Source organism: Rhinolophus ferrumequinum, chromosome 10 (genome assembly GCF_004115265.2).
Source record: "Rhinolophus ferrumequinum isolate MPI-CBG mRhiFer1 chromosome 10, mRhiFer1_v1.p, whole genome shotgun sequence".
NCBI classification, from domain to species: Eukaryota; Metazoa; Chordata; class Mammalia; order Chiroptera; family Rhinolophidae; genus Rhinolophus; species Rhinolophus ferrumequinum.
The window spans coordinates 56,432,607-56,451,742 of record NC_046293.1 but is presented as its reverse complement, the minus strand read 5'-3'; the positions used below and the strand labels follow the sequence as shown (position 1 = coordinate 56,451,742).

The window sequence follows — 19,136 nt, the reverse complement described above, 5'->3', positions numbered from 1 at the left end:
TCGGGCTTATTGCACCCCCAGGACCCCCAGGATCCTCCCCCTCCCTTGAGGGACCCTAGGCTGCCTAACCGCCCCCCCCCCGCAGAACACGCTGCTAGTGGTGGGCAGTAAATCCCGGTATGGATCTTTGGATCGGCTGCCCACGAAGAGGCCCTGAACCAGAGCCAGAAAAAACAGATTGAGAAATATATTGGGGGCGGGGCGGGGGGCGACGAAAAAGTTTATCCCATAAAGATAATGTTGGAGGTAAGGTCGTCGACTTTGGTTAGTGCTAGCTGAGCATTCTGCAGACCTGTAGTTTATCAGCCGGTCTCACTCTTTGGATGATAAATACAAGAAGGGGGTTGGGATTTGGTGGAAAACAGGATTGGGGCAGAGTTGGGTTGGGGGTCCCTGGGCGAAAGGTGAGGGGTCTACGGAACATAAAAGAGAGGAATAGCGGCTGAGGCTCTTGGTGCAGAGTGTGTGTTCACAAGGTTACTAAGGAACCCAAGCACCGAGGCGCTGTTCCGGAGTAACACGGGTTCTCCTTCGTCTCGAAGTTCTGGAGACTGCGGCCACCTCCGCACCTCTGCTCTGCCCACTCTTTCTACTCTTCTAGGCCGTCTACTCCCTCTGCTGGCCTTTTTGGCACATGACACCCTCTAGGAACCTGGAGGCAGAGGAGACTGGGGGAGCTAAAAGGAGTTGGCTTTACCGGTCCCCTCACCAAAGCCCAGTTAGGAGCCCAGGGAAGGGGGTTGTATGAGCCCAAAGAGACGGAGGGGCACACTGGCAGAGGCTGCTAGTGCAGAGCACTAGTGTCTGATAGTAGAATGCCCTGTTCCTTTGGATTTGTGTTGCCATGGTGACCGGATGCAGGGGAAGGGGCAGCTATTTTAGTCTGCCTGACCTTTCTTTATGAGAAAGGGGAGAAAGCATGGTGGGGGAAAGGAGTCCCTTCCTTTTCTGTCACCCCTCAGACAGACCTCCCACATCCTAGTTCCGCTTCCAAGAACCACCTCCTTGGGTCTAGAAGGGTCAGTAGGTTAACTGTTCAATCTGGGAGTCAAGGGGAAAAGATGAAACTAGGAAGAGGTTGGGGCCAGACAAATATAGATAGTAGCTGTGAGGGACAGATAAGGAGCCCTATTTGAGCCTCCTCCCCACATGACTTTGACCCAGATGCCAGTTATACCCAACGGGCCACGCAAGACCAATGGTCACTGGAGAAAAAGGGACCCTACATATGTTCCTGTCTCAGCCATGTGTCCTCTCTTCCAGGGGAGTTCTTTTAGATATATTGCTTTCTCCTCCCACCCAGGTCTCTAGATCAGCGATTCTCAAACATTTTAGTCTCAGGACCCCTTTGTATTCTTAAAAATTATTGAGCTTTTGTTTATATGGTTTATATTAGTTTACCATATTAGAAGTTAAAACTGAAAAAAAGTTTGTGACCCAAGAATACACAAGCACACATCCCATTAAAAATGATGTCAGAAAGATGACGTAATCACGTCACACAGCCTCGGGAAAACTCCACTGTACACTTTTGAGATAATGAAAATTAAAAACGGCAAATAACATCTAAGTATTATTATGAAAATAGTTTTGACCTTGTGGACACCCCTGAAAAGATCTAGGGACCACCCAGGGGTCCCCAGATCACACCTTGAGAACCATTGCTCTAGACTATCATCCCAGCCCACCTTTGTGATTCACACTTACTGATTATTTCCACATTTTTATTAGGAAAGTATAAAAGTTTGTCTCCCCAGTGGGCCCTACCCCCTGCTGGGAAAAACCAAGAAATTTCTCAGGCTCAGCACCCCTCTCTCCTGACTCTCATTTCTGGGGCTCTCCTAAACACCTTCCCTAAGCCCCTTGCCCATTTCCCTCCTGACCTTCCCTTAAAGCACCTCAATAGTTCCGCCCTTGGCCAGCCTGTTACCCCTGTCCCAAACCTGCTGGGCCCTCAGTCTGCTTCATCCTTCCCTCACTCGAAGACTTTCTCTTCTTGGGAGAGACTAAGTCATTTTTCTCAGCCTTCTCCTTCCCTCCTTCCCTCTCCCCCTCCCTCCCTCACCTCTGCCCTTTTCTCATAGGACTTAGAGTAGGAAATCATGCTTTCTGGGTAGATTCCTTCAGAGGACACACTTTCCCCATCTCCCCACACATTAACCAGCCTGGAATAGACCACAGTCTGGACAAGAAAGTGCCCATTTGGGTCCCATAGGGGTCAAGCCAGTCATACTGCCAGGTGGCCCACGGGGTGCGGGGTTGCAGATCAGGAATCTGATGCCTCCAGCCACAGATGCCTTTCGCCTGGGAACCCCCATCTTGATCTCTGTACTGCAAACCCCCAGGTCGTCTTGCTAGCTGCAGCCACAGGCCTCCACCACCATATCTGGTACATCTGTCTTGACCACATTGCCATTTCGGTCCAGGTAGAGGAGAGAGAGAGGCCTTCGGGCAGTAGGGACACAGCAGGAGGTACCCAGGGGCCAAGGGTTGTTGGCTTTGAGGAGGCTGAAGACAGCAGAATGGAAGGAGGCAGCAATGCCGGGGCTGCCAGCCAGGTGGGGAGGGCACTGTCCACTGCAGTAATTCAGCTGGTACCCTTCAGGCTGCAGGATCCAGTCCTGCCATCCCAGTTCCTGGAAGTCTACATAATAGTCTCGCCTACAACATAAGGGGGTCTCAGGCTCACAGGTCAGGGTCCTCCTCCTGGCCCGGCCTGTTCCAGGCTCATTGGGCTGGATCTTAAGCTCCAGGAAGGGCCGCTGGTCTCCAGCTGTGTCCAGGAGTCTCCGAGGTTGTCCAGCAGTCGTGCTGTTGCCTTCTAGGGGTCTGCAGTCCAACTGGAGTTTCAGGACACGAGACTCATCACCCCTCAAGCCACTAGAGGGCAGAGTCAGGGCGTGCCAGCCAGGAGTTGTCATATGGTGCTCAGCCAAGAGGGCGCGGGACCCTCGGTGCTTCCTCCGTGGGCCCCATCGGAAGATCCTCAAGTACAGAGTACCAGGAAGGGTGGGGAGCACGTGCAGCCATAGGCGCGCGTGGTGCAGGTGGTGGGACTGGAGAGTGGACAGGTGGAAGATGAGCATGGAGCTGCAGGGTGAAGTGGAGGAGTCTGCCAGAGAGATGGAGAAAGGACTGAGGGAATAGTAGAGATGGAGCTCTCCTCTGAGACTCCTGCAAGCCTGCCCATGCTCTCCCTAGCACCCACCTTTAGAGGAAACAGGGATTGCCTTTCGTCCTCCACAACCAGTTCCTGCCCCAACACCTCCTCCTCCTCCCACAGCCAGCTCTGTCTGCCTTTTCTGTCAGTCTCCCTTTCCCTGTCTGCTGTCTGTCTGTCTCTCCCTCACCCACCTGTGGTGGTAGCAAAGCTGATGACCTCTTCCCCATTAGCTGGAGCCACACTTTCCTGCTGTAGTCTCCGGAGAGCTCTGGTCAGTGCTGCCTGGGGTGGAGGATTAGTTATTCTGGGACGACTGGTCAGGTGTAGCCTCTCCAGGATTTGCTGCTTGGCTAGCTCCAGGACCAGAGCTCGTTCTGCTTGAGGCGCCAGTGTGGGGCCCCCACAGGAGGGACACACAGACCTTGCCCCATGCACCCACACCAGTGCCCACAGCAGCACCAGCCGGACCTGGACATCAGGTAGCTCCATGTTCCTGGTGAATGGCCCTGGGTCTGGGCGAGAGCCTTAGATGGCAGTTGCTCCTTCTATTGAGTGATTTTGTGGAGGCCAATGAGGGCACAGCAGCAGCAGACACCAGTGCCACACCTACCCTTAGCCAATGGTAGAGCCACCTGTCTTCTATTGCCGGGGACTCAGGAAGGTCCGATGGGTAGCTGTGTTTAGCACAATCTGCCAATTTGACCCTCACAGCTCATGTCTGGTTACCGACGGGCCTCTTTAGAGCCTGCAGCCTGGGGCTCCCTCACCTCGTGGTCAGCTAGCAGACCTACCCTCTGAGCCCCAGATTGGCCAGCTGTGCTGCCCATCAAGCCCCTACAGGGGGTGGACGTTCCCCCCTGGAGCTCCGGTTTCACCATCTGGCCCTGGTCACTGAGCGTAAGGTAGGGGTATGGGGGTGGGGGCGCAATGTGGACACGCATGATGCAAGAAAGAGGATGATTTCACATGCTCAGTCCCCGAGGTCTGGGACTCGGGGGAGGGGATTCCATATAGCAAGGTGGGGAAGGGCAACTTCCCCCATCCCTCCAGCCTTTTAACTTGCCCCAGAGCCACTGCTGCAGCAGTTTTCATGAGACAGCTGTAAGTTCCAGTGGTGATTTCTCTAGGGTCTGGGCAAGAAGAACTCTGGTTTCTTTATTTCTAGAAATGGGGCTGGGACAGGGGTGAGAGGTTGGGGGGTGGGGGCGGGAGGAACGGAGTCCTCTTGCCCAGGCCAAGGTGGCAGTGCCACGGGACACAGAAGTCACCTCCTGCCCCTGCCTGTGCTGGCTGCCCAGAGTCCAGTTGGACTGAAGCACAACGTGGAAGAGGGCAGGGGCATAGGTGTTGGCATGTTACTGTGATGTCTGGGGAAACCCAGAGGTGGGGGTGGGGGTGATGCAATCATCTAGCAGGGCAGAGTCCGTCAAGGCTGGCAGAGGGCATGGGACTTGGGAGTGCCTGTACCCAGCTGCTGGTTCTCTTGCAGGGGACTGTGAGGGTTGCCTAAATGTGGGGTATCCTAGAAGTGGTGCCAGGCCTCTGTTAATGGGGGTGGGAAATGGGTAGTTTAAGGACTTTTAAGAGCAAAGCAGAGCACAGCAACCTTAGTGCCAATCCCAGCCCTCCTTACCATACTTCCTCATGGACTATATGGGTGGGCCAAGGCCCCTCCACCTTGAACTCATGAGGGAAGGTTTCATGCTAGCCTTTCTCCTTAGGCTCCAGTTTCTTCAAGAAGCTAGGAGGATGTGACTGTGATTTGTAAATGTGCCCCCACTCCATTTTATTCAGTTTCCCACTATTTAGCCAGTGGGGGCTTTGGAGAGACGCTGCGAGGTCTGGCACCAGGGGGAGAGAGAGGAGGTGTTTTGGGGGCTGGGCCTCAGTACCACCAGTGTCCACTCTGTGGCAGTGTCGTGCCACTGGACAGCAGCCGTCAGAGCTGATCAGTTTCCTAGGGAAAGGGCTACTCTGGGGAGTGGAGAGATGCAACACTTCCCAGCCTCACACTCTGGAGACTCTGCCTCTCCAACAGGAGACAGAGAAGCCGGTCTCTCTGCTCTCTCACCTAGCCACTACCAGAGAGCAGAGGCTGTCGTCAGGACCCACCTCACTGCTACCTTTGCTTTTGGACCTCATCACATTGACAGGGGGCAATGGAGCTTGGTGATGGGTGCGAGGCTCTTCCTAGAAACTCAGGGCACTGTGTGGTGGGGAGTGGAGAGAAGGGACAATGAGACTTTTAGACCCTCCTGTACACCCTGCACATCTCTCCAGGTCCTAAAACATTCAAGCCCCTCTGTCCAGTACTCTCGCCAGCTCCCTCTCTGTCTGTAAAGCTGGTGAGTGACAGCTCTCTATCCCCTCAGGTCTGGACTGTATGACTGCAAAGTAGAGGTTTCTGCCCATGGTATTGTGTTTCAGAGGGCTTACCTGTTAGTGCCAGGCGAGAGTCAAGGGAAACAGCAAGAAGTGGCTGTAGGAGTCACTGACCCCACCTCTCCCCACCCTCTCTGTCAGGTGTCCCCAATTTCCAGCTTCTTCCTACCCTCTTGCTGCTGTGCTTGGCCTGGCCCTACTTCCCCACTGACACTTACGTCAGAACCCAGCTATAAATATACTCTTAGCATCTTAATCACTTTTCCCAAGAAGTGCTCCTGGGTTATAAATACCCTAGCCATCTGCCTTACAGGCCCGCCCTACCACCAACCTGGTTGGGGGCTGGGGCTTAGTGACAGGCTTGGGTGTGGGTAAGGAAGTAGAAGAAGCCTGAGTGATTATTATATCTTGCCCAAATGAGAAAAGCCTGACTGAGTCTAGAGTTAGGGGACAGGGGGCTCTGAAAGAAAAGGTTTGGAAGAAGACAGACCCACTCTTTCCCCTTGTTACAAAAGGTGGAGCCAAAAAAGAAAGGGAATAATACTGATTCTGTGTTTATTTTAAAATTTGTCATTTTGTTCATCATGGATTTTTTTGCATTAATTTTGATGTTTTAAAAATATTGAATTAAGATATTATTTATCTTGATTGATGAATTTTTTGGCATCCCTTTAAAATTTTGCCCCTAAGGTGAGTGCCCCACTTCACCTCCCCTTAGCCTTGGTCTTGGGGACTAGAGCTGTAGTGGGAGGGAGGGAGGGAGGGAGTGAGGGAGGTAAGATCTGACGGGGGTGGAGTGTGGGGAGGGAGAAGCAGTAGAAGACTGCCTTAGATTTTCTCCTTAGATGAAGATCTCCTTAAGAAAACTGGGGGATAACTTCCATAAGTTTGCTCAGGAAGTTCCTCAGCAACTCAGATTTGCAGTCTCCCAGAAGGTCCATTTCAGACTTTCTCCTCTAGGGTTTCCATTCCAGGGACCTCAGACCCTGGTAGCAGGGGGTTATAAGCTGAGCAAACACAGACATCACGTAACCCGAAGGACACATGGGTTTTGCGAAAACTCGGCCTTGGGCTGCAGACAATATCGACCTCATGGTTCAGGGTTGTCCAACCAAAGGGAGGAGATGGTGGGGGAAGAGGGCAAAGGTCTGGAGAAGACCCAGTCTCAGAGCAAATGCCTCCCTTTTCTCACCCCAGGCCTTCTTTTTCTTCTCTCAGTCCCATTCAAGTGGCCCTTGGCCAGTTCCAGCTTCCAGGCTGGACTCCTAGATGGAGCCCTGGGGATCAGTGAAGGGAAGCCAGACAGCTCTGAGCCATTCCTCTGCATCCTACTGTGTGTGTGCCCACAGGTTGCTGACCGGCAGTGATCTGTCTTATCTCTTGGAGTAGGTACAGAAGGAGAGGAGCAGGTAAAACCCAGGTCTTTATTAGCCTTCTGGCCAGCAAAAATGGTTCTGGGAAGGTGGAGGGGACCTAACAAAGAAGTGTGAAGTGTGGGATGGACACAATAGCTCAGGCCCAAGGAGTCTGTGTGAAGAGAGAGCAGAAGTGGTCAGGACAGGCAGGCTCTGTTTCATTGGGTGTCAGTCAGGGTCCAGGCAGGAGACAAAAGACCCACTCAGCTGTTTGTGTTTGCATCACTCAGAAGACATAATGCAGGACTTCTTTGCATAGGTATGGGCAAGGTTAAGGGAACCAACAGGGATGTTGGAGCACCCAGACACTAGTAAGAGTAGAGAGCCATTACAAGCCCCGATGTTGGAAGCAGTGATATCAGAACCTAGGCAGAGCTGGAGCCATGGAATGTGGGAGCCAGATAGGAGCTGTGGGGACATGGCCACAGCCACAGCCACAGCCATGCAGAAACATGGCACCTAGTCGGAAAGAGCAGGAATAAGAAATACACTGACTTCCTGCCTGTGTATCCCCTTAAGTCAATCTTGGCAGGAAGCAGGGGCCAAAGGAGCCCAGGTGAATCAGCCCCAAAGGTGATAGGGCAAGGCAGAGAAAGACAAAGAATAGAGGTGGGTGTGCCAAGAGAGCCTTAGAAGCTCACACGGGCAAGTAAAAATCTTTGCAGAAACCAAGGAGGGTGCTTTCTGGAGATCCAGAAAATCAAGGGAAGAGGCTGGGTCCACTTATCCAGAGTGGGAGCCATTGAGTAGAAAGGGCAGGGAGGCATAGAGGATTATGGGGTGGATTAATGGTGGGCTATGGGTGTCTGTCTGGGAACCAGATGGCACTGCTTATGGTTGGAGGTGGATCAGAGTCTCTGGGATGACAGTTAAGTGTGTGGGATTTGCTGGATGGACTATCTAGTAGAGAGGCTGGTGGTTGTGAAGATGGCACAGTGACTCTCCTTAGATGAAGAACCCCTTAAGTCAAAGTTGGGATAATTTCCATAGGTTGTTCAGAAAGAAAGTGGCTACCTTCAGGACAGGGGCAGTAATGGAGTCAGTCCCTCTTCTCAAGAAGGGCACCTCTGTGGGGGCATGTTTGCCTCTCCCACCTTGGGCTTCTCGTACCACACGTGGACTAACTGCACCCGCAGGCCTCTACCACCATGTCAGGTATGTCCGTCTTGACAATGTTGCTGTCCCTGTCATAATACAGCAGAGACAGGGGGCGCCGGGCTGTGGGCACGCAGCATGAGCCCCCTCCAGCGGTGCCTGTAGCTGTATTGGCCTTGAGAAGATTGAGCACTGCAGTGTGAAAGGAGGCGGCAATGCCAGGCATGCCTGCCACATGCAGTGGGCACTGCCCTGTGCAGAAGTTCATTGCATAGCCCTCAGGTTGGATTATCCAGTCGTGCCAGCCAATCTCACGGAAGTCCACAAAGAACTCTTGTCGACAGCACATTCTGGACCCACCCTGGCAGTCGATGCCATGCCGGCGAACCCGGTGCTTGCCCCCAACTCTCACCCGGGCTACCACAAAAGGCCTATGGGCAGCCCCACCCAGGATGACTGAGCTCTGGGCTACCTGGCCTTCAGGTACCAGCTCCAGGGTCAGGTGTCCCTGGCTGCAGGCAGCCTGAGCTTCAGGCCCCAGGAAAAGCTGGTGCCAGCCACTGGCGTCTACCTCCAGCAGGTGCTGAGTGGCCAAGGTGAGGTTGGCGTCACGTGGGCCTAGCACAAGGACCCTCACCTTCAGAGTCCAGGTGGTATTGGGAGGGAGCTGCACAAAGAACATAAGGCTGGCCTGCTGGACCTCCATGCCACCAACAGTTCTATCAGAGGAGACGCGGAAATCAAGACGAGTCTGGTTGTTGGAGAGGCCTGTGGACACAAGAAGCCCCAAGTCATTGTGGCCTCCCGAGCGTCAATTCTCTAGCTATCTCTCTATTCTCAGCACGCTGTGACACTCTGTGCATTCTTGACCACATTGTTGGCATTGTTGACTATCCTTTCCTTCTGGAAAATCTTTTCTCTAGGCTTCCATTACACAACTCTTATGAGTCTTCCTTGATTTTCTTTGCTGTCTTTTCTTTCCCTGACCATCACTTTAACACAAAAGTTGTCCAGGGTTTGTCGTTGACCCTCACTCCCTTTTACACCGAGGGGAGCTCTTACCCACACTCGTGGTCAACCAACACAATTTTTATGCTGGTGATTCCCGAATTTATATGTGTAGTCCAGACCATTTTGCACCTCTGGATTGGATATGTGGATCTGAGAATGACCAAGCTTCAGGCCACATGAACGTCCCGCCTGAGCGTTAAAATCAATGTGTCCCAAGCGGAAATCATTACTTTCTTTCTCATATACCCCTCTTTTTGTTCTTAGAATTGGTGGCACCACTACCCAACTAATCATCTCTAGAGACCCTATGGTCACCTTCCTTATGCCCCACATCCAGTACCTCACCACAATGGGTCTAATGTCTATGCATTTCTTCCTATCCCTATTACTATTGCCCAGCTTCCCCCTCTTCATCCCTCACCTGCCCCACTGAAACACTTTAAATACATTTCTGTTTCCTTCATTCCACTGAAATTACTCTTGTCAGGATCACCAACACCTTCCATGTTGCCAAGTCCAATGGTTTTGTGTGTTTATATTCATCTTACTTGATCTTTAAGCAGTATTTGACACACTTAACCATTTCCTCTTTCTTGAAATATTTTTTTCTCCTGGCTTTCATGCCTCTGGCCTCTCCATCTTGGTCCTTTTTGCTGGCAGCTCCTCTTCCTCTGCTTGACCTCTAAGGGTTGGTGGTCCTGAGCTTCCTTCTCCTTTCTTTTTTCCATCTTTGCTCTCTCTCAGAACGATCTCATCAATTCCTGTGGCTTTCAATTCCATCTATATGCTGATGACTCCCAAATATATATCCCTGGCCCTCACCCCTCCCTGAGCCTCAGGCTTATGTATCCAGCTGCTGATCCAATATTCCACTTGGCTATCCAGTGATATCTCAGACTTTTCTCAAAGAACTCTAGATTTATCCCCAAACCCAAACTTATTTCCTATCCAATCTTCCCCTTTCCTATAAATGCATTGCTTAAGCCAAAACCTTGATTGCCCTCATCCCCTGCTTTGAAATTATCTGCAAGATCTGTCAGTTCTACCTCCAATTCGTAAATAATTTCACTTCTTCCATCTCCTTTATTATACATTAGTTCAACCCACAATCATCTTTTCCTTGAACTATGGCAATAGCTTCCCAGTGCTTCATTCTTGCCCTCCAAACCATTCTCCACACATCAACCAGAATGGTCTGTTTATTACATAAATCTGATCACCTTAACCTCCTCAGCTGAAAATCCTTCAAAGGCTTCCCATTGCCATTTGAATAAAATCGAAACCCCTTAACATAGAAAACTTGTATGATCGGGCATTGTGCCATTTAGTGACTGTAGTCAACCTATCCTGGCTTTTTTATGTTCCTTGAACTCACCAAACACAGACCCTCATCATGGCCTTTACACTTGCTGTTTTCCCTGCCTGGAATGTCTTTCCAAGATCTTTGAATGACTGGCTCCTTTTTGGCATTCAGATCAAATGTCTCCTCCTCAGAGAGACTAACCTATCTAAAGTAGCCTTCAACTCTACCTCCATCTCTCTAATACATCATCCAGCTGAGCTATATTTATAGCCACTATCGTTTTCTGTAATCATCTTGGTTATTTTTTCATTTGTTTACTATGTGCCTCTTCTTCCGTTGTCTCCTCCCCCGCCCGCCCCAGCTAGACCGTAAAATCCATAAAGGTAGAGATTGCTCCTATGTGGTTCACGATTGTATCCCTAGTACTTAGTACGTAGTAGGCACCCAATAAACATTTGTTGAACGAATGGTCTTTTATTTCTTTAATTCTTATTTTACACTGACACCAGAGTTTTTTTCCCAAAAACTTGGCTAGATCATAAAATTCATTGTCTCAAAAAACTTATTGGTGAATAAAGTCCAAACTCTTTTAGGAAGTAGTCAAATGTTCATTATGATTTGACCTTAGCTACCCTTATTTTTCTCACTCACCGCCCCCACCAAGGAATGTTCTTTATTAAGTAAATATTGTTTGATTGATTGATTGATTTATAATGGGAAAAATCAGTCTCAATGTGGCTTCTTCTTTATATCCTTAGTCACAGGACCTCTCTTCACTTAGTCTCCAGATGGTTCTCCAGTTGATTATTCTATATTTTACTTGTAATTTTAATGTGATCTTGGGAGGAGACATGCACAGAGTTTACCTAACCTGCCATTTTGCCCTGGCCAGTCTACCCTTATTTTTCTTTTTCAAGTAGGGAGTGCTTTCTTGTGAGAATGCCACTAACATCCTCATGGACATAAAAAGGCAGAAAATAAAGCTCAACTAGGCTCCATGTGAATTGGAAAGTCAGGAATAAGGCTGTTCTTGACAGCTCTCAGAGCCAACGTCTCCCTTTCCTCAGTCTTTCTCTATAAGTCTACTCCATTCTTTTCTCTCTGTGGATCTACTTCTTCTGCCTCCTTTTCAGCTTCATGGGATCCCAAAATAGTGGCCCCAGCTCCTAAGTCTACAGAACCTTTTACTTACTTCCTCCGAGCTAAGTGAGCTGACATTCCAGTGTCCCAATTCAAAAATCCTAGAAGAGTCTGATTGGCCCAACTAATCTTTTTCAAGTAGGTCTTTTCTTGCTAGGTCACTAAGCGCCCTACTGTTAGGACCTCTTAAGTCATCCCAGTTATGGCAGGCAGACACAGGACCTGCAAGGGCTGTGGTAGACTATTACACTGTTGGCCCCCAATTAACAACAGTTCCCAATTCATGGCTTTGTGCAGTTTCTTCCCATATTAAATCTGGGCTTGGCCATGTCACTTGTTTTGGCCAATGAGACATAGGCAAGCACAGTGCAAGTAGAAGCTTGATAAGTACTTATACTCTGAGGCTTTGTCCCCTTGGAAGCCAGCCTCCATGCTTCAGAGAAATTTGGGCTAGACTACTGAATGATGAGAAGCCATGTGGAGAGAGACTTTGGAGGATCAAAGACCATCTTAGATGTTCTAATCCCATCTGAGCTCCTGGCTGAATGTAGTTACATGAGTGACTTCAGCTACACCACATAGAGCAGAACTGTCCAGATAAGCTCAGTCAAACCAAAAACTCATGACAAATATTGATTTTTAAAATTTAAGCCTCTATATTTGGGCTGATTTTTTATATTAATGGATAACTGAAACAGAAACTAGTATCAGAAGTAGATGTTCCATAACAAAGACCTAAAATAAGTAGCATTGGCTTTGGGACTGGGTGGCAAACAGAGGATGGAAGGATGACATGGAGATTTTTAGTGAAGGCAGGAAGAGCAGAGAGGAAATTGCTTTTGGAAGCTAGAGAAAGGGGAACCTGTGTTATGTATTGGCTATCGGCTGTGGCAACTTGGAAGCTAGAAATGATATCTAACAAAGTTGCAAATTTAGTTAAAGATATTTCTAGGCAGAATGCTGAAAGTGTCAATTGGCTTATTTTAGCTGCCTGTGATAAGGCATTTCAGGAGAGAGATGAACTAAAAAAGAAACTGTTCAATTTTCAAGCAGAATTCAGATAAAATATTTCCAACAGGACTTGTTAGATTGAACAATAAAATATTTTTTCATTCCTTGTCTCTCTGTCTTACAAAAGGTTCTCGACGCAAGAAATGGTCTCAGAGCAAAAATCAAATCCAGGGCACTGCCAGTAAAAAACCATGGCCTCAGTGTGAAGATCAAAACAAATAAAAGATTAGCATAAGACTCTTTGCTAAGATCTAACATCTTTGTTAAGTTCTAAAATTTAAGACGGTATTTTATAGACCCTCTCAACCAGACAAAAGGGCTTCTAAGAATCTTAAGGGGGTGTCCCACAATACCCTGACTTGTAACCTAAAGAGGGGTCTGTCTTGATAGAGTAGTGTGCCTTTTGGCTAATTGAGTAGACTACAATTTATTATTTAGAAGGCCCACAGAGCTTTAAAGAGAATTTTAGTAGGGAAAACAGTACCAGTTTAGACTAAAGGGGACAGAGACAATTCAAAATGAAAAGAGGCCTCTGGGCCTCCAACTTCTTTGGGCAGGAAGAAGGCTGAGAAAACTACTCAGCCACAAACATAGGTCATTTCCTATTTAAAAGGAAAGACATCTCAGAAGAGGGTAGAGCAAGGGCTGAGAGAGTGGCTCTCCTTGAGAAGAGGGAAAATCCCACTAGGGAGCAGAATCAGGCCCTCACCAAGCAATTCTGGATTTGGGGTAGACTGAGATATGCGCGTGGCTGGGTATCAGAATTTTCATGGATCAGTGACTGCTCTGTGTCTCCCACTTCCCCATCTCCAATTTAGAACAAGAGTATCTGTTACGGTTATCCTGTCCCTGTGTCAGCATTGTATGTTAGATGTGTGGGAGGCAGGTAACTTGTATTTTTAGGACACAGGCAGCGGTGTGCTGGTAAATGTTTAACAACTAGATTCCAGAGGAAAATAAAAAGCCCTGATTTGTGGTGTTTGCCAATTTCTGTGGTATAAATTTTTCCACCATGGCTAATTTCAAACTATCAATGTGACGTCACTAGATGCAGAGCTGGGCTATGTTCACAGTCAGCTCTCATGAGCCAGTATGAGCCACTTCCAGGCTCAAACCCTAGTTTTCCCAGAGCCCCAAGCTTCATACTTGCAGCAAGAACAATTTCCAGATCTTTCTTCCACACTATGGTATAGATGATAACTTAAGTTGGAATGAAAACTTCAAGCCAAAGTATTTAAATGTAAAAGATGGAATCCAGGTATCCATCATTCTTACCTCCAAACTTCATCTCAGATCAGCCCCCCACCCCCGCCTGAATGTTGTATTCATTCACTGATTAGCAAATATGTGGAAAGTATACAGACTTTGAAGTCAGAGAGAACTGTGTTTGAATTCTGCCCCTTGCAGGCCATGTGACCTTGGTCATGTAAATTGCCTTTGTTGAGTCTCAGTTTCTGCATTTATAAGACGGGACTACTAAAGTCTACTTTTTGGGGTGGTTGTGAGGATTAAATGAGATGAGGCAGGTACACTGAATATCTGGTAACCATCATTATTGCCACAATGTGCCAGGAACTGGGCTAAGTGTCAGGGATACAAAGGTGAAAAGAAAAACCAGCCAGGATTTCAGTGTTCAAGGAATTCATGGTTCATGGCCATCTGTCTACCTTATGCTCATTCACTCCAAACCACTTTTCAACTCCAAATGTAGTCTACTCCTTCAGACTTTAACCCATGTTTTTTCCCCCTCCATTTAGGATGTTATTTACTGTTCTCTACCCATCGAAGTCAAATTTAATCTTCAATACCAACCCATTTGTAGTCTTCTGAAAGACCTCTCTGTCTCACCAGGTCCCAATGAGTTACTCCTGACCTGGTGAACTCTTGTGCCCTCACCTAGCATTTATTTAATTCTGCCTTATATTCTAATTAATTTATTTCCAGCTGCAGTAACTAAACGCCTTATGGGCAGGAGCTGAGTCTTCTATTTCCTTTTCCCGCCTAACCTTCACCTTCTAAATATATTACTTGTATTAGCTTATTTAATTATCTCAACTATCCACTCATTATCCCCATTTTACACATGAGGAAACTATTAACAACCCAAGTTACACAGTAATAAGCATCTGGATTATTACTTGAGCAAGGACTTGAACCCAGGCTATCTGGCTCCAGAGTTTGTATGGTTAATCATGAGCAGAAACTACCTTTTGAATCAGCATAGGGTCTCATCCATCACTGGGGACTCTAGACTATGGTCAAGCGGACCAACAGTGTGATGTGGTATAAGTGTAAGTTATTTCTACTATATACTAGCCTCTGGTGGTAACATGAGGAATAAATAACAGTTCCTGATCTCAAGGGGTTGATAGCCTACGGGAAGGCAGGCTTCACAGGAAACCTGGAAATGGGCAATTCCACATAGAGAGTTTAGGTGTGGGGGCCACCAAGGAGGAAACGCCTCACCCTCAGGTCACCACAGGTTTTTGAGGATGGGAGTGCTGGGACTTGAAGGGAGACACGAGTAGGTGCTGACCTGGGGAGAGGGGCCAGGAATGGGAAGAGATTTCCAGACCTTAGAAAGAGCTTGCAGGAAGCTCAGAGGCCAGATAGATCGATCACTTTGTGTTCTGTTTCTAGGGTCCTTTCTCCGAATTGAATTCTTTTATTTTTTTATTAGTTCCAGGTGTACAGAACAATGTAATGGACATTTACACCCCTCACAAAGTGATAACTCCCCTCCCCCATCTACTTCCCCTCTGACATCGTATATAGCTGTTACAATTCCATTGATTCTATTCCCCATACTGTACTCCACATCTCGTGACTATATACATATTAAATTATAATTGACCTTCCGTATTATTCAGCTTCAGCTTCAGGGGTACACTGCAGTGGTCAGGCATTTCTGAATTCTTGATTTTTCTCTCCAGCTGCCCACTAAATTCTCCAACTCCTCTTCCCTCTATGGAAGTAACTCTCTCTTCTCTTCTATCCTCTATCCACCTTGCTATGTCCCATTTTGACCCTCTTCTGATGTGGGACTCAGAGTATCAAGGCAAGAGGGCAGGGGTAGGGTGGAAAGGTATTATAGTCCTGGTGTTTTTCCTTCTCCCCTTTTTCCCACATGAGGCATCTGGGGGGTGGGGGGTGGAGAGCCTGGATCCTGGGCCAAAGAAAGACAGACTCCTCAGCCTCTAGTCCCTGGGTCCAGGCCCAGGAAGTGGATGGGCTCTCACCACATACAGCCTGGGGAATTTCGTGAGGTGTGCAGAGAGATGAGCTAGAGGAGATGGGGGCAGGTAGTCTCAAAAGAAGTGAAATTTTCCCACTTCCCAGCTATCCATTGAGCAAGTCTAAACTACAAGAGAGAGCCTGGGGGGTGGGAGCTCTGGATTAGGCGATTACAGGCTTGAGAGGCAAGAATTGGGATGGTTTGGGGGAGAAAGCCAGGGGTAAGTTGGGGAAGACACTTTTCCTTTCCTTGAGAGGTCAGGTGTTGGGGAAGATCTACAGATTAGGAACCCACCTGTCTCAGCAAAGCTGATGATTTCATATTCCTGTCCATTGTCAGCTTCCGGATGCGCCCCCTTGGGGGGCCCGTGGAGGCGCTGCAGTGCTGTCCTCAGAGCAGCTCTGGACACAGGCCTGCTCAGTGTTGGGCGATGGCTGAGGTGCAGCTTGTCCAAGATGCTTCTCTTGGCCAGGTCGAGAAGCAGCTTCCGCTGGCTCTTCAGGTCCAAGGCGGGCTCCCCACATGCCAGACACTGACTGTCAGCTCTGGGAATGGACACTGTGGCCAGAGTCAGGAATAAGAAAGCCAGGAACAATGAGGAGATCATTGCTTGGGGTGGCCCTCCTTGAGCGACACAGTTGAGACAGAGCCACAAACCTGGGGCTCAGGGTCTTAAAAGCTGTGGTCTCAGCTCCCTTCTAGCTGTTAGGGGCCTGGGAAGGAGAGTGTGTCCAGCTGGCATGACTTCTTGTTGCAGAGGATAGTGCAGCCAAACATCTGATTTGAGAGATTAAGCCAGTTACAGGTAGAACTTGGCAGAAGTCGCCAACGCATAGTTAGTGAAAGTACAGAGTGGGGGATGTGAGGAGAGGGTGGTTTGTTTGGGGAAAGAAGTTTCTCTGGGCCAATGTTGGGAGACAGTGGGTTACTCATGTGAGCTGCCTGCCAGGCCTGGGACAAAGGTTAGAGATGAAATTCCTCTTCAGATCAACGGCCTTGGTGGGAAGCCTGATGGGGAAAGGCAGAGATCAGAAGTTTTAAGATAGAGTGCTAAAGGGTGGTTCTCAAATAAGAGGGGGTCATTATTGGCAGGCTTTTTAAGTCACTGTTATGCAGGTAAATGAGATTGCATTTTCCTTTGCCTGGTACTTCTCAAAGCCCACCCCACCACCTCCCTCCCTGAGGTTCACAATCCAGATTTCTTTGTTAGCGCTTGTTGGGTTTTGCTTAGTGGGACTGAAAACCATCCAGTCTGAAGGGTTAGGGAGAGGAGAAGTGTTCTAGCCAAGTCTTCTGTGTCCTCAGAGGGAAGTTTGAAGGTAGGGAAGGGGCTTGAGAGCAAGATTTACTTTGGGTTTCTTGTGTTTAGGAAAAGAAATTTTGAGATTTCTCAGAATTCTTGGTTTTCCCTCAAAGGTCCGTAGTAGATCTCCAGGGAAAGGCTTTTGTTTCCACCAGGCACGTTTACCTGCATGGCAAATGGAGTTTGGAGCATAGGTTTTTTTTGTTGTTGTTGTTTTAATTTTTTTATTGGGGAAGGGGAACAGGACTTTATTGTGGAACAGTGTGTACTTCCAGGCCTTTTTTTTTTTTTCCAAGTCAAGTTGTTGTCCTTTCAGTCTTAGTTGTGGAGGGCTCGGCTCAGCTCCTGGTCCAGTTGCCGTTGCTAGTTGCAGGGGGCACCGCCCACCATCCCTTGCGGGAGTCGAACCAGCAACCTTGTGGTTGAGAAGATGCGCTCCAACCAAATGAGCCATCCGGGAGCTCAGCAGCAGCTCAGCTCAAGGTGCCGTGTTCAATCTTAGTTGCAGGGGGCGCTGCCCACCATCCCTAGTTGCAGGGGGCGCTGCCCACCACCCCTTGTGGGACTCGAAGAATTGAACTGGCAACCTTGTGGTTGAGAGCCCACTGTGGGAATCGAACTGGCAGCCTTACGGAGTTAGGAGCATGGAGCTCTAACCTCCTGAGCCACACCAGGCCGGCCCCAAGGAGCATAGGTTTTTAAGCAGAGATGACCTTGGTTAAAATTCTCTTTCTTTTATTAGCTGTGAGACTCTTGGCAAGTTACTTGACCACTCTTGCTCTAGTTTCTTCATTAAAGAAATGGGAAAAATTATTATCCACCATTCCAGAATCCAAAAAAATAATCCATATATATTTTTTGGTAACTCATGTTGTGGCTAAACCTGACCTGAACAGAGTTAGGTTATTTATGGTCTTTTAAAAAATCATACTGAGACTATACATTTTTTGCTCCAGAAATATTATTTGATTATGGGATGCTACCCCTAGGGATGTTATATAATGTATACTGTATGTACCATTTTCCCTTTCTAAAACTTGAAGTTTTCTGAATTCTGAAACAAGTGTGAACCAATGGATTTTGAATATGGGATTATAGATGTATGATGATTATCTCAAGAGTTTTAAGATTCGAATAATTTTTTAAAGCAGTTACAGTGGCACATACATAGTAAGTGCTTAATGAGAGTTTATTGTACCCTTGCATCTAGATGTGCTGATGAAATTCTGCCAATATCTGCCCTTCTGGACTTTCCTTTCTTAGACCCATGCCCCCCAATCGCCATCTATATTATCAGTCACTTAGCAAGTCATCTCTGCTGCTTCCAATGATATTCCTACCATTGCACACAGAGCCTGATCTATAATATAAAGGCTTAAAATACATTTAGTGAATGAATAAATGTTACAATCCAGGCTGCTTCTCAGAAGTTATACTTAAGTCACCTTCACTGGATTTTTGAGTGTCACAGTTTTTTAGCTCTCTTCTACAGAGGCTGATCTTTTTTCCTCTTTTCTTCTTTTTTTTAAGGGCTGTGATAGAAGTAGATTTATTATTTAGTCTCTAGTATAAATTTACTTATTTAAAAATAACGGTTTTGTTGAGATATAATTCACATAACATAAAATTCACCCTTTAGTGTGTACAATTCAGTGATTTTTAGTACATTCAGAATTGTGTAACTATCACCACTATCTAATTTAAGAACATTTACATCACCCCAAAAAGAAACCCTGTACCCATTAACATTAACCCCCCACCCTCCTCACCCAAACCTACAGGAACTGATTTTATCTCCAACCTTTTAGTGTTCATTTTAATGTTCCTAATTTCACTCTTGGATAATAATCTGATCTTGAATTTGGGGGGAGGTAGTTATATTGCTATTTGTTCCATGACTTGATTCCGTATGCCATTCCAAGACCCCCTTAAATCCTAGGATGACATCCGCTGATCTCCTTTCTGGTAAATAGTTGCAGAATGAGAGGTGAGCAAAAGGGAGTTTCTTTTAGGGGTGGGTGCTTCATGTTTTTGCCTTAGCTGTTCTTCAGTTACTGCATTTATCTCAGAAAGACCCA

The 19,136-nt window shown here is 47.7% G+C and overlaps 2 protein-coding genes across 2 annotated transcripts; both read right to left on the bottom strand.

The window, feature by feature from the left end:
* Nucleotides 1-1,561: 1,561 nt before the first annotated feature.
* INHBE (inhibin subunit beta E) lies at nt 1,562-5,139 on the bottom strand. Its single transcript, XM_033116257.1, has 2 exons — nt 3,355-5,139; nt 1,562-3,112 (listed from the first exon to the last, which is right to left on the bottom strand). Exons 1-2 carry the CDS (start codon nt 3,650-3,652, stop codon nt 2,355-2,357), a joined length of 1,056 nt encoding a protein of 351 aa, XP_032972148.1. The 5' UTR covers nt 3,653-5,139; the 3' UTR covers nt 1,562-2,354.
* A 243-nt stretch (nt 5,140-5,382) lies between these two features.
* INHBC (inhibin subunit beta C) lies at nt 5,383-16,550 on the bottom strand. The gene is made up of 2 exons (XM_033116207.1): nt 16,050-16,550; nt 5,383-8,823 (listed from the first exon to the last, which is right to left on the bottom strand). The coding sequence occupies exons 1-2, from the start codon at nt 16,360-16,362 to the stop codon at nt 8,081-8,083; spliced, it is 1,056 nt and encodes a 351-aa protein (XP_032972098.1). The 5' UTR covers nt 16,363-16,550; the 3' UTR covers nt 5,383-8,080.
* Between the last annotated feature and the right edge of the window lie 2,586 nt (nt 16,551-19,136).

Bases quoted from the DNA above. Each gene is read 5' to 3' on its own strand.
- INHBE (XM_033116257.1), bottom strand. From the start codon at position 3,652: ATGGAGCTACCTGATGTCCAGGTCCGGCTGGTGCTGCTGTGGGCACTG. The intron at 3,113-3,354 runs GTGGGTGAGGGA...TCTCTCTGGCAG, and splicing joins CAGCTTTGCTACCACCACAG to ACTCCTCCACTTCACCCTGC.
- INHBC (XM_033116207.1), bottom strand. From the start codon at position 16,362: ATGATCTCCTCATTGTTCCTGGCTTTCTTATTCCTGACTCTGGCCACA. The intron at 8,824-16,049 runs GTGGGTTCCTAA...TTGTGTCCACAG, and splicing joins CATCAGCTTTGCTGAGACAG to GCCTCTCCAACAACCAGACT.